Source organism: Leptidea sinapis, chromosome 21, assembly GCF_905404315.1.
Source record: "Leptidea sinapis chromosome 21, ilLepSina1.1, whole genome shotgun sequence".
NCBI lineage: Eukaryota > Metazoa > Arthropoda > Insecta > Lepidoptera > Pieridae > Leptidea > Leptidea sinapis.
In genome coordinates, this window is record NC_066285.1 from 11176791 (window position 1) to 11189041 (window position 12251).

The 12251-nt window shown below is 34.3% G+C and overlaps 1 protein-coding gene across 5 annotated transcripts in view; it reads left to right on the plus strand.

Annotated features, from left to right (window-relative positions):
• Positions 1-8531: 8531 nt before the first annotated feature.
• LOC126970615 (vascular endothelial growth factor receptor 1) overlaps positions 8532-12251 on the plus strand; it is a 60085-nt gene continuing 56365 nt past the window's right edge. For all 5 annotated transcript variants that reach the window (XM_050816641.1, XM_050816642.1, XM_050816644.1 and 2 more), the window contains exon 1: positions 8532-8992. In XM_050816641.1, the coding sequence (XP_050672598.1) occupies positions 8905-8992 (88 nt within the window). In that variant the 5' untranslated portion in view covers positions 8532-8904. The remainder of the gene's footprint in view (positions 8993-12251) is intronic.

Genomic DNA, 12251 nt, shown 5'->3' on the forward strand with positions numbered 1-12251 from the left:
GCTCCTTTGCACACGAAGCCGGCTAGATTATAGGTCCACAACGGCGCCTATTTCTGCCGTGAAGCAGTAATGTGTAAACATTACTGTGTTGCGGTCTGAAGGGCGTCGTAGCTAGTGAAATTACTGGGCAAATGAGACTTAACATTTTAAGTCTCATGGTGACGAGCGCAATTGTAGTACCGTTCAAAATTTTTGGGTTTTTCAAGAATCCTGAGCATTATAATGGGTAGGACGTATCAATTACCATCAGCTGAACGTCCTGCTCGTCACGTCCCTTATTTTGATTATTTAAAAATTCACGACCACTAATTATCGTTATAATCCTTTCCTGTATCCCTTTTAGAGTAAACACAATTAATCTCACATGATACACACTTAATTATGGGACAATTGTTGTGTTGGCAATATTTGTAAATAATGTCTTAAATGATAAATTGGCATCAAACATAAGACTTAAAATTCACCTTGATGTAATGCGTCGTTGATATTCTTAGCTAAGGTGAATAAACTGTATGTTGTCTACCGAACTGGTTTAAGCCAACTTCGCTTAAACTTTTAAGTGCTTATGTCCCGGAACGAGTAAATTATTATTCAAGACACAATAACTGGATGATAATGTTGATAATGATTACGTAATTACGCTCTCATTTGTACACATAAGATTTATTGAAAGAGAATTTCTCCATGAAATCATAGGCGAAATAAAAAAATTACGTTTAAAAAAACCGACTTCATAAACTGAACAGTATAAAATAACTTAATTAAGATTTAATTTAATACATCTCTTATGCAAATCTTATACCTTTAATATTAATAAAATACTATTATTTGTACTACCTATTGATAGGGCTTAAGATGGTGTCTGCCCGCTTGGGTTGTTTGGTTCTAGACAAAGCTATTCCACTCAAAGTCACGCGTGGCGAGAGTAGGTACCTGCTATTACATTTGGCCCGGCCAAAACGAAGAACCATGTAAATCGGATCATAAATCTCAGCGTAATCGGTACATACATAAAAAAATACCAATCGAATTGAGAATCTCCTGCTTTTCGCAGTCGGATAAAAATTAGCTAATGATGGCTTAACTTGATGCGTTTGAGGATAAAATATTATCTTCTTCTTCTTCTTCGTGACACTGTTGGCAGAGCAGTCGTGGTCATCACTAAGTGACATCTTTAGGGGCAGATGTGATTCGCCTCACGAGCATTTGCCACTGTTCCCTGCTGGCCGACAGCCTGGTACACTCGTTCAATGGACCGCACACAGCAGACTTAATTTTTTATGTCCATCGCATGGGCGACCTTCCTCACTCTCTGTTGCCCTCCACTTTGCCCTGCACTACAAGGCGCTCGACGGACTCACTCTCGCGCTGGAAGTCATGTCCTAAGAACTTAAATATGCGAATAATAAAATATTATGCTCTAAAGGACTCCAAGCCTTATCGGTAAAAATATAACCATTCTATGCTTCCAGATTCAAAGTTTTTTTTTTATGACAATAAGGGACAAGGCGAGCAGGACGTTCAGCTGATGGTAATTGATACGCCCAGCCCATTACAATGCAGTTCCGCTCAGGATTCCATTGAAAAATCCAAAAATTCTGAGTGGCACTATAATTGCGCTCGTCACCTTGAGACATTAGATGTTAAGTCTCGTTTGCCCAGTAATTTCACTAGCTACGGCACCCTTTAGACCGAAACACAATAATATATACAGATTACTGCTTGACGGCAGAAATAGGCGCCGTTGTGGTACCCATAATGTAGCCGGCATCCTGTGCAATGGAGCGTCCCACTGTAGGTAGGGGATACCAAACTTTCTTCCAAATCGAACGGTTGTGGAGCGACATATTATTTTATTGGTTTCGAGCAGTTCGAGTCTTCGATCGAGTTTTGGTTTGATTTGGTAATTCTATTATATTAAACAGAATAGTAATTAAATACGTCATTTAAATCGACTACAAAAATAAAGTAGATTTTATGTACAGTGCACTTAGCTTCGATTTAAGGCTAATCCAAGCGAATTGGGTAACCATAAACGTTATCTATCGAAGTTGTGATAACCATAGTTGATCACTCGTTACTCTTATCTCTGCGTTCTACTATACTATTTTGATAGGTTACAATTTTGTTTTGGATTTATAAAATTACTAGCACTAGAAGTTGCTGAGCGAATTTTAAAAGGAAATAAATTAAACAATAAAAAGTAGCCATAAACCATCTACGATAAATTTCGCATCGATTGGTAGTAGTTCCAAGTAGATACGATTATATAGGTTATCCTGCATAGAAGTTTCAGTTGAGTTTTAATGAGAAGAAGTAGCAAGAATCTCATTGCCACTCTTTCAAATCAACGTTTACAGCTTCATCGTTTTATAAATAATTTCAACTACAATATATGTAAAGTGATGCAACAAAAATACTCAAAATAAGTATGTAAGTTATTAAATAAAAACACAAGAGTTATATTATAAGCAGTCGGTGCATCAATCGAATTTTTCAAGAATCCTGAGCGGCACTGCGTTGTAATGGGCGTATCAATTACCATCAGCTGAACGTCCTGCTCGTCTCTTCCCGTATTAGCAAAAAAAAAATCAAGAATTTGACAAATAAAACTGAAAACACTATTTCTAATAAAAAAGCGTTCCTCGTCAGAGATCGCGGGTTCGAGTCGTTCATAAAATACTGTTTTCAGATTTATTCGTGTAATTAATCCCAGAAGTGAGGGTTATCAATTTAAAACATAAGAAATTTTCAATAATTTGATTTTAGTATTAAATCACGTGTTTAATGTGCAGTTTATTGTTAATGTAATTATTGTTTGAACATACTTGCTTCTCGTTATCTCAATCGCAAAACCAACAGAAATGCTACATATCATATTGTGAGATGTCGTATCATTTATCTACAGAGTGTGGTTTGTGCCTGATTGCACTATCACAAATAGATAAATTTACGCTATATTGCATTATGTAATGAATATCTACTTAAATAATATTTGGAATATCTAGAAATGGTTTGAGTAAGACTTCGCCTTATACCTATACCTATAAACAGTAAATGGTGTCATATAGCCATGTTTTTTTGCTATTTATTAAACAAAAAGTAAATGTTTGGAAATTAATTTAAATACTCCCAGAAAAGTCTCAAAATGTTAAATAGATGTGATTATTACACTTGGGGTGGCATTCTTGTTTAAATTAAAAAACAAAACCTTGAAATATAGTCCAGTCACTAAAGAAATAATGAAATTAGTGGATAGACTGTCTAACACACACACCAGACTAGCGAAACTCTCAAAGAAAAAAATGATTCACTCGATTGTATGCAGTCATTGGTAGATTGACAGATGACAGCTATAATGTTGTAAAAAACGGAGATAGCTGAAATCCTCGACGTTATAACCAACTCTTCGCTGTTAAACTTAGCCGGGTTATACTTTGTCGCCAAGCGCCATACTGATTACAGTATTATACTAATCACAACTATTTCAAACTTATGTCAAATCACTGCAAGTTTCACACTTAACTAGATTTCAATTTATACTTAGGCAGTCCCGCCTCTTATTACGTAGTATTTATATCCTCTTTGACACACACAACCAAAAACATTATACCTACGAATTGGGCACTCCTTATAAAAAATCGGTAGTATAGGTTATAGGTTATCACTGGCTATTATCCGCAACTCGACGACTACAGCGCGCCTATTTTGCGTGGTGAGGAGGGCAGCTAATCCTGCCACCCCAGTTCCTCAAGGTAATGTATCAAACCTCTGATGTCACCCATGACCTCGGGGAGAGTCCTCGGTGACCCCAGATGTTTGGCCCGGTATGTGGCCACACTCCTACACTCCAAAATGACGTGTGCGGCCGTTTCATCCGCCTCCATGCAGGCTCTGCACAGTGGGCTGTCGGTGACACCTATATTGAACAGATGCTTGTTAAAAGGGCCGTGACCCGTTAGTACATGAGTTATTTTCCGTAACCTAGGTCGTGGAAGTTTTTCTAGCTTGCGAGAGAGCTTGGGGTCTATTTGAGGTAGAGCTTCTTTTGCGTCTGAACAGGTTTGCTTATTAGCATGCTATTATCGATTTGATCTCGATCCGCGGCGGGCGACTATGATTATTTTATTGAGTTCTGTATGGATATCACTGTCACTATATCTTTGTACATCCATTTTGTCCAAGAGCCTGGTGCCAAATAGCAGCACGTCTGTCCGGTACGTTTGCTTTGAGCATGCTTTTTTATGAGTATGCTTAAGCAAGCATGCTTATTGCTGGCAAATGTGAACAGTTGCATGAGCATGCTCACTTTAAGCATACTTAAAAGTACGCTTTTTTTGAGCACGTCTGTCCGTACCTTAAAGCACACTAATAGTACATTACAGTTTATCGCTCGTTACTTCACTCCGCGTGAGGCCGCCACAGCTTGCAGCAATCCCTGGGGCGCAGTAAATTCATTACTCTGCAATTTAATTACATCAACGTTTCACCTATGCTTCTTTCTACTTAGTAAATTAGCACAAGGTTTAATATGATGTATATCAACTACTGCAAAAATGGCGAAGCTTATTAATTTTTCTTTTTTTTTTATGATTGTTTAAAAGTTATTAAACTTTTTGAACAATTTTCAGATAGATCCTAATTTAAAGAAGCCTTGGATGTTCCAAGTGATTTAGGTAATTCTTTATATTTTACTAGCTGATGCCCTCAACTTCGTCTGCGTAGATAAAGGGTTTTGAAAATTAATAAGCAAGTTTGGAATTGAAGATTATCTCATGTACTATTCCAGTTTCGGTTCCCGTTTTCGCTCCCGTTCCCAACATATTATATGAATCTTATTTCGAGGAAGATTGCTAAGGCAAACTAAACCCTCTATTGAGATTAACTAATTCTAGCTCATCGACGTGAATTTCAGTTAGTCATAAATCCCGCGGAAACCATGGATTTTTCCAGGATTAAATGTAGCCTATGTCTTTTTCCAAGCTCTAGTCTATCGCTGTACCAAATTTCATCAAAGTCGGTTCAATAGCTCCAGCGTAAAAGACACACATTTTACCTCTTTGGAAGTTTCTCTTGCGCAAACTATTCAGTTTAGATAAGTTCCTTATCGACGATGACGGGACGATGCGGAGGGATACCCTATACGGGAAAAAACGTCCGGAACGTAAGACATGAAATTGAAAACTCGTACATGAATAATGTACGTCGAAGCGTTGCTACGCTATATCTTGCTAATTATTTAATGCAACATTATTAACATAACAAATAAAATAATAAATTTTATATAAAAAAAGTAAAAAAGAATCATACACATACAACATAAAAAATATAAATGATTTGAGTTTTCTTTAGTGTTAATTCCGCCAATATTTGTCTTGTTTGTTGTTGTTGTCAATTCGACACGTGTTTCGCCTCTACACGAGGCATCCTCAGGACGTGTTGTCTCGCCAAAATCTGGCACGAGACTGAACCAAATGAGCCCGAAGCCGCTCTTTTACACCCTCGTCCCATGAAATGACGCGCTGTGATTGGTCGGCTGTTGTGACGTATTACCCCCGGAAGAGATACGTAACAAAGGTGATGGGACTAAATTTATACACATACAACCTTTGTGGTTGTATGTGTATAAATTATAAAACACGTGGTAATCATACATATAACCAAACAAAAAAGACGTGTTGCTTATATTATGTGAAATGTTTTAAATAAATTTTTATTTTTTTACTTACATAGGTATTTGGTGACTTTATATAATTATCAATCACCAATTCTGTCACTGTATCACTTTCTATCGCTGAAGTCAATTCACTTTCCATTATTTAAAATGTTTTCATATTTTTTATAAATCATTGTCCTGTAAAGTATACATAATAAATTTTGTAAAGCAGTGTTTTTTTATTTTTCCCGTCAAATCATAATTTTTTTATTTTTATCATTAAAAAATCTTAATAAAAATGTATACCCGAATAATTATTTTATTTATACCTCGTATAGAACTTAAAATTAATATTTTTATAATAAGGAACTACGTTTCTACCCGGTGTACCACGACACCACACGGTTTAGTTTTTCTATTTTTGTGTGAAAATGTTAATACAAATGAATAAAATATACAAATGAAATAAATAAACACCAATAGAAGGGGAATAGTTACTTATACTCTTGACTTCATCTACAATTTTCTGCCAAAGGCGTGTTGTTCTTCCTCGTTTTAAAAAACCCTTACCACATCTTAAAGCGCTTTTTTCAATTTTAGCACCGCTTCCTTGGTCACTTTGGAGTTGGTTTCGTTATGGGATCTTTCAGTTTTCCACGAAGAAGAAGCCGCAAGAATGACTAGAAGCAAGAAGACTTGACTGCAGATACCTTTAAAGAAACTGTTTCTTTATTTTACTTTTTCATAATAAGTGTTAACAATGCTCCTTATCTGTATAGAAAGATCATATTAAGTGATGTAAATATTAACTGTATCACCTATGTAATTAAATTTAAATAAAAAATTGTGTTAAAAATATTATCAGTTAAATACGGCAATTATATATTGTTGAAACAATTCAAATTCTATGACCATAAAAGGCATTTATTTTCTCAATATACTTAAGAATTCTTTTTGAAGTCATTTCTAATATGCTAGATACTACCGCTTCGGAAAGAAATGGCGCTCTGTGAGAGAAGAAGCGGCGCAAGAAACTCTCCCACCATTATTATTTTTTGCGCTCTTTTACATAAAATATACAATATTGTACTGTCATTGCTATTGCCATAAAAATTTCATAATCTAGTCCCAGGCTGTCGGATCACTTAGATATTCAGCTATGGAGTAGTATAGGATTTACGACAAAGCCATTTTTAATAAAACATTAAAATTATTATTTATAGATAATGCCTGAATAGAGGCTGAAACTTTATTATAAAAGTGTATACATTTAACCTTGAAGCTATTATAAAAAAAGGAAACAGCATATACCGAGTACCGGGCTTAACAAATAGTTGTATAAGTATAAAAAGAAACTGCTTTGTTGTTTGTGGTCATTCAGGTTGTACAGCAAGCGAAATAATAAATTTATATAATTTTTATAAATTGTGTAATATTCACATTAACAAACAAAGTAACATAGGTATGTACGTAAATGTTGTTTTAACGTTAAAAAGACACTTAACACCGAATAACTGATTAACATGCTTCATCCTGTCAATGTGTCCGGTATATTTTTTTTGATTTTTTCGAGCTATACAATATTAAATTGTAATATATTGGCATCTATTATGTATTGGGCTCACCCAAATTTGACATTTCACGCGAAGAACGCCTGGGATAAACACAGTTTTAATATTGTCATATATGTATAAGCCGCGTAGTAAAATATGGTTTTTAAAATAATTCTAGTCTGACTCACGTTCCGTGGGACCGGAGTTCGGTAGCTACCATATGTGCAATGTTTTTAAAACATTAATGTCAAACCTACAATCCGTTTTCTATAAAGTTTTCTGTATTATACCTACCTATATTAGTAACAAAATAAAATATATAAATAATTCTATTGCATCGCTGATTTTTAGGATTTCAACATCCTCGGATAACTGCTAAGCCTATGCAAGCTCATTGACATAAAATAGTTTTCTCTTGCCTTGCTCTGAATGCTCAAACAAGTTCTGTGGTTACATTCTGTTATCGGTCATCAGATGTAGAGGTCGCAGTTGGCTTACCACAAGTTTATTTCTAATCCCTACTAATATTATAAATCTGAATGTAAGTTTGTTTGTTATGCTTTCATGCCTAAGCCACTGGAAATATTTTGATGAAATTAAGTACAGAAATAGATTAGAACATGGAAAAGGACATAAGCTTTTATCGTGAATTTGTATTGAAGTTCGTCATTATTAGATTACACCATGAAACTTTGTATTTAGGCAATTAATAAGTAATAAATAAATATTTGTTCTAGCGTTTTTGTAATTTCGACCTGTGTGGGGCTGGAAGTTCATATGTAAGTCCAAACAAAGTCACGCTAGAAATGCGATTTTAATTATATTTGGTACAAAAATAGAACGCTTAAAAGTTTCAGGAATACTTTAAGAACAAAATGTTTTTTCCATATGAAACTATATTACGAGTATGTCATTGCTTACGAATATCGAACACGCAAAATGTTTTAGCAAATGATGGAATAACAAAATAAAGTAGTTAATAAAACTTTATAGTTAACCGCAGCAGTTATGCGGGACTCTTTTGTTTATGTGTCATGTCATTTTCAAGGGTCATATTAGTAAGCCATATGTATTGATTCAGACAGAGCTGTATGTGTATTATTGGCAATGTATTTTAAAAAGTAAAAAAAAATGCTTCCCAAAGTTACTATACCACGCGGACGAGATTGCGGGTATAAGCTAGTACTCTATACTACAATAATTCACTCATGTGCTTATAGTATTGGTACGGCGGCTAGTTATACCATATGTAATATGTACACCACAACGTTTAACTCTTGGGCCTTGAGCGCGCCTTGGCCAGCGACAATTGTGAATCGACATTCCAACACAACAAACGCCGCGATACAGTCGCGTTACCGTGGCTTGTTTGATACACGCGTACTAAACAACAGTTAACTTTAACAGTGACCTAATTACATTGTGGTTTAGCTAACAAACATTGAATAACCCGTTGTTTGTATTTGTGACTTTTAAGTAATCTAAAATGTGAAATTAAGGCCTCAATTCATATTGCAACGTAGTGACTCAGTGTTGTAAAGTTTTAAGTGTTTACATTATCTGTGTGTATTGGAATATTTGCGATCGTTGGATTCATGTCAAAATAGACAGACACAAACTGCAGATATGTTACATGGATTGTAGTAATGAGAGAAGATTCAGCATTTCAGTAAAACTGATTGGTTTTTAATCAAAATGATTGGCTATCAGCATTCACGGCTGTTAGCAGCGGTGATTGGAGCTCTAATAATACACTCAAGTGTTATGGCATATGGCGATGGAGGTTTGCATATTTTCGTCTTCAACTTGTGGACTAACTTCTATTGGCAGTTGATGCTTTTACCGAACCTTTGAATGCTCTTTTAACTTAACTCTTCCAAACTAAATTGCACCTTGTTCTAATAAAATAATATTGTCTTTAAAATATAAAATCGAGTTGCTCTTTTTGTGCGGTAAATCACCCTGTATATTTGTTTCACTTATTAGGCAATTAATTAGGAATCTTTAACCAGGGAAATAGTTCAAAGTAAATATGAACGAGAAAGAGGTAGTTTTATTAAAATTTTGTCGTATACAGGGTTTAAAATTGATATTGAAGAAACTTAATGTTATGATTGGTCTTATCATAGAAAACAATTTTTGTGCTCTTTTTGTGCACGATTTTACTATTGTAATTTAAATGTATTTCCATTTATTTACATTTAGGAAAGAAACTCCAAGCTTGATCCTGTTCGGATACCAGACAGACTTGTTAAGAAATAAAATTAATAGTCCTTTTCCAGAAATATTCGTAATTTCTGTACCAGGAAATGTTACAGTAGGTACTTACATCTAAGTTTCCCTCGTTAGAAAACTTAGCTGTAGTATATCCCAGTAGTAGGAATATGAAAACTGAACTTTATTTTTCAATTTGTGAATATTGCCAAAAGGATTATAATCCCTGATTATCGCCATAATCACAATAGCTCAGCACGCATAAAATATGTTTTCACTTATTAATCAAATTGGTCTAGTTCGCATTACTGACATCATTCATGGACTAAACAATAATTATAAAATTTGTCACTGATTTGCACTGAGCAACTCTATATACGCATAATTTGCAAATTAACTACGCTGTCACATCGCTGCCAAATACTAATGGGCATAGTAATAAAACAGTCTGCTATTAAACAGTGACCGGCATTAGCTTTGCTTATAAAAATATTGTAAATACATAATAATAACGGAATTGGGAATGTAGATTTTGTGCTAATATTGGTTAATTGTAATGTATTTAATAAGTTATCTTGTGCTAACAATGTTCACACAAGTAAAACCGTGACTAAACGCTACGATATTAAAATATTATTAAAGAAAGTAGATATAACAAGTAAATGATATTTAACTATTGCCACAGATTATAGTAAGATACCTCAGAACTAATAATCATTTATCATAGTAAGTTTTTATCCTCCTATATAACTAGCTCCATAAATAACTAGCTGACCCAGCAAACTTTTGGGGTATAAAAAATCGATGACGGCTGATTCTCAGACCTCCCAAATATATCCTACTACAATAATTATTATATTCGATTGCCATCTTGCAATCCTATTGCGGATCTGTGCATGGAACAGAATTATATAAAAATCGTGTTACAAAAATAGATGTTGATCATAGACGAGTATAAAAATAAAATTGCTTGTTTAGCAATTTTTTTTTAATTAAAAAAAACGTAGGGGTCTCCTTATCATTTAGGGATATGAAAAATAGATGTTGGCCTATTCTCAAACCGGCCCGATATGCACACAAAATTTTATACAATACATAGATATTATTGTTTGTCTGCGAAAATTTCACAATGAAATAAATAAAATAATATTGTATTTAGGACAGATATATTATAAAAGTCAAGCTTATCACTAAGATTTCATTTTATCTCTGCAGCTGCTGTAAAATGTCATCTGTTTTATCGCCAACCTTATCTTCAATAGTTGTCCCATGATAGATTTATGGACTTCTGTATCTATTAGTCCTATTTTTAAACTACTTATGCACAGATTTTTACGCTATTCAAGCAATATGATATTATTGTATATCCTAGTAATACCAGTGGGAGACTCCTTTCCACAGGAAGTCGGCTAGATTATGGGTACAAAACGGCGCCAATTTCTGCCGTGAAAAATTACTGTGTTTCGGTCTGAAAGGCGCCGTAGCTAGTGAAATTAATGGGCAAATGAGACTTAACATCTTATGTCTCAAGGTGACGAGCGCAATTGTAGTGTCGCTCAGAATTTTTGGGTTTTTCAAGAATCGTAGTAGGGCGTATCAATTACCATCAGCTGAACGTCCAGCTTGCCTCGTCCCTTATTTTCATAAAAAAAATGATATTACTGTCTTTAAATAAAGGACTCTTTTAGGGCATCCAAATCCCGCAGGATATTTGTAATCTCGGTATTTGCGGGATGAGTGATTGTTGATCACGTGGATCTTGGACTTTGCGGTATCCTGCGGTATGTGGGGGTGAATGCAGCACGATCAGATGTCTTTTGAGTGTTATAATTTTACAATGATTTAGAAAAAAATTACCGTACTCACTGATTATCTCAGCAGAGAAAGACCTTTCGATTTCCACTTGAATAAATTGTAGAAGACAGTATCAAATACATACCCATCAAACCATGGAGTATTTTATAGATATTATGGATTTTTTTAGTTAAATTTGTTCAGACAAAACTAATAGTATTACTATATTCGCAATACTATGATTTTATTAAATTAATACTTTCGTAGCTATCCAACGCGGAAATTCTTGGTACTTATCCGTTGACTGAAATTGCTGCCAGCGCTTAGGTGTCCAGTAATTGTCCCACCTATTGAGGCGCGTATATAGTATTTTGTGCATTCTCTGCTCCTCTGGGCCGCATGGGTCAAGTGTCTCAACACCAAATGGCACAAAGAATTATGGAATTCCTTTTGAATAGTACAAACTTTTTGTGCGGGAGTAAGGACATCTGTTAGTGCAACAAGCCCCGAGGATCGCGCACTCGTAGTTCCATATTAGAGAAATCAAGTTAGCAATCGTATTTTCTTTATTTAATGTACAGTAATAAATACAGTTAGTAAGCAGACATAAACAGTAAGTCTACTCAAGATGTGAGAAAAATGAGGGATCTTAAAATTTAATAAATAAAATAAAAAAAATGTGTGTGTGTGTACTTATGTATTCACGCAAGAAGTATAACATAAGTATTCTAAAGACACTATATTATTGTTTGCCATTGTTTGTCTCCTAAAATTTCTCAGTGAAATAAATAAAATAACATTGTATTTAGGACGGATATATAATAGTCAAGCTTATCATTTAGATTTCATTTTATCTCTGCAGCTGCTGTAAAATGTCATCTGTTTATATAAATTGATCTTAAAATTTAATAAATAACATAAAAAAAACCGTGTGTATATTTTATAATTGTGTAATTAATGTGTAATTTAATTAATAACATAAAAAAAACAAAGAAAAATCCTTAAAATTATTAGTTCCTCCTGCTATTCTACGA